This window comes from Palaemon carinicauda, chromosome 3 (genome assembly GCF_036898095.1).
Source record: "Palaemon carinicauda isolate YSFRI2023 chromosome 3, ASM3689809v2, whole genome shotgun sequence".
NCBI lineage: Eukaryota > Metazoa > Arthropoda > Malacostraca > Decapoda > Palaemonidae > Palaemon > Palaemon carinicauda.
Genome location: NC_090727.1, coordinates 187,425,993 through 187,427,769, shown reverse-complemented (window position 1 = coordinate 187,427,769; position 1,777 = coordinate 187,425,993). Strand labels below are relative to the sequence as shown.

Genomic DNA, 1,777 nt, shown 5'->3' with positions numbered 1-1,777 from the left:
TGTGGACTGCATGGATCTGCCCACAAAGAAAGAATATTATGTGACATGTAAAAATGGTGCAGGAATTTTTGGAAATGAGGACCTGTCATTTAGAATGTTAGCATTAAAAATGATATGTTAAAATCTGTTTCACCATTGCCAATGGTTAATGCTTCTACAAATAAAGAATCTTGTATTTGTTGGCGTGGCTGCCATTATAATTGCTAGACGGAGGAGTTGAGTGGTTTGCCCGTCGTGGCTGACAAGCCATTATAATATGTGATAAGATGGTAGAAGTAAATTGGAAGATTTTCTTTGTATTATATTACATGAAGAAATATATGCTAATTATTTTTTTTATTTCTCTAAATATGCTTTTCCAGTGTTTCTCTGATGATATTGAAGAGTTACCAGAAGTGCTGGCTGAGAAGGTTCTGCTTATCCCGGAACTACTGGTGTCAGCCCGAGCAGATAGCATAACAAAAAGTTATATGAATGCTTTTCAAAGATGGAGGTTTTGGGCATCTAGTAATTCCGTTGGAGAAGAGGACGTCTTGCCGGCTAAGCCTTTTATATTTGCATTATATTTGTGTTCACTTGTCCAGATTGCAAGTACTCCAAGTCCTGTGACTAAAGCATTTTACAGCGTAAAATATGTTCATGATTTCTATGGACTGAAATCCCCTACAGAATCTACTCTTGTTAAGAATCTACTGGAGGTAGCCAAAAGAAGGCTTTCTCATTCAGTTGTAAGGAAGGAACCTATTAATTCAAAAATACTTGGTGACATGTATGATAGACTATTTCAAGTTGGAAATGTAAAAAACCAGAGAACTATTTGTGCTTGTCTTTTATCTTATGCATGGTTTCTCCGGAGTTCTGAACTGTGAAATATAAAATACTCGGATGTTGTCATAGATTCTTCACATTTATGTATAATCATAGAGTTTAGTAAAACTGATCAATACAGAGACGGTGCCTGGGTTGTAATAGCCAGGACAGGTACCAGATTGTGTCCAGTAAGTAATTTGGAAAAATATATTTTATAGGACAGGTTTGTCTGTAACTTATCATAATGCTTATATATTTTCTAGAATTGTGTTCGAAAATAATACGTATCATTTAAGAAATATTGGTAAGCATATCTCATATACTACATTAAGAGGGTTGTTTATTGAAGCATTTTCACCACATGTTAAAGATATTTCTAAATACGGTTTTCATTCTTTGCGTGCAGGTGGAGCCACTTCCGCTGCAAATAATGGGATTAAGGATAGGCTATTTAAAAGGCATGGAAGGTGGAAGGGTGATAAAGCCAAATATGGCTATATCAAAGATTCTCTTAAAGAGAGACTTTTAGTATCACAAACATTGGGTATCTAATTTGATTTCATATGGGATTAATCTGTCAGATACATTATCACTTATTATTATTATTTTGATCTGGTACTCCTCATTCTAAATTTCCTCCTTTCTTTTAGATTCAGCAATGTCCAAGCGCTCCTATTCATATTAATAAATTATTAATTGAGTATTTGCTTATTTGTTGTCCTAAAGTAGGGACGGTGAGGTCAAGGGAAATGAATTTTCCAACGTTTGAACAAGTGAATTAGTGGGAAAAGGATTTCCCCTGATTGGTCAGTCTCTACTTGTTTAGTAGTCACGTGACCAGTGGTAACTTCGTTAGCTCCACGCTAAGTATTGTCATTCAGCGTTGGACACTTCAAGTGTACAGTTACCACTTCACTTTTGATTTTAGGAAATTGATTTCCGTTAGAACCAGATCAGAAAAATAACA

General features: G+C 35.2%; 1 protein-coding gene across 1 annotated transcript in view; it reads left to right on the top strand.

Annotated features, from left to right (window-relative positions):
- Window positions 1–350: 350 nt before the first annotated feature.
- LOC137635946 (uncharacterized) overlaps window positions 351–1,777 on the top strand; it is a 1,818-nt gene continuing 391 nt past the window's right edge. The window contains exon 1 of the mRNA XM_068368415.1: window positions 351–769. Coding sequence (XP_068224516.1) covers window positions 351–769 — 419 coding nt within the window. The remainder of the gene's footprint in view (window positions 770–1,777) is intronic.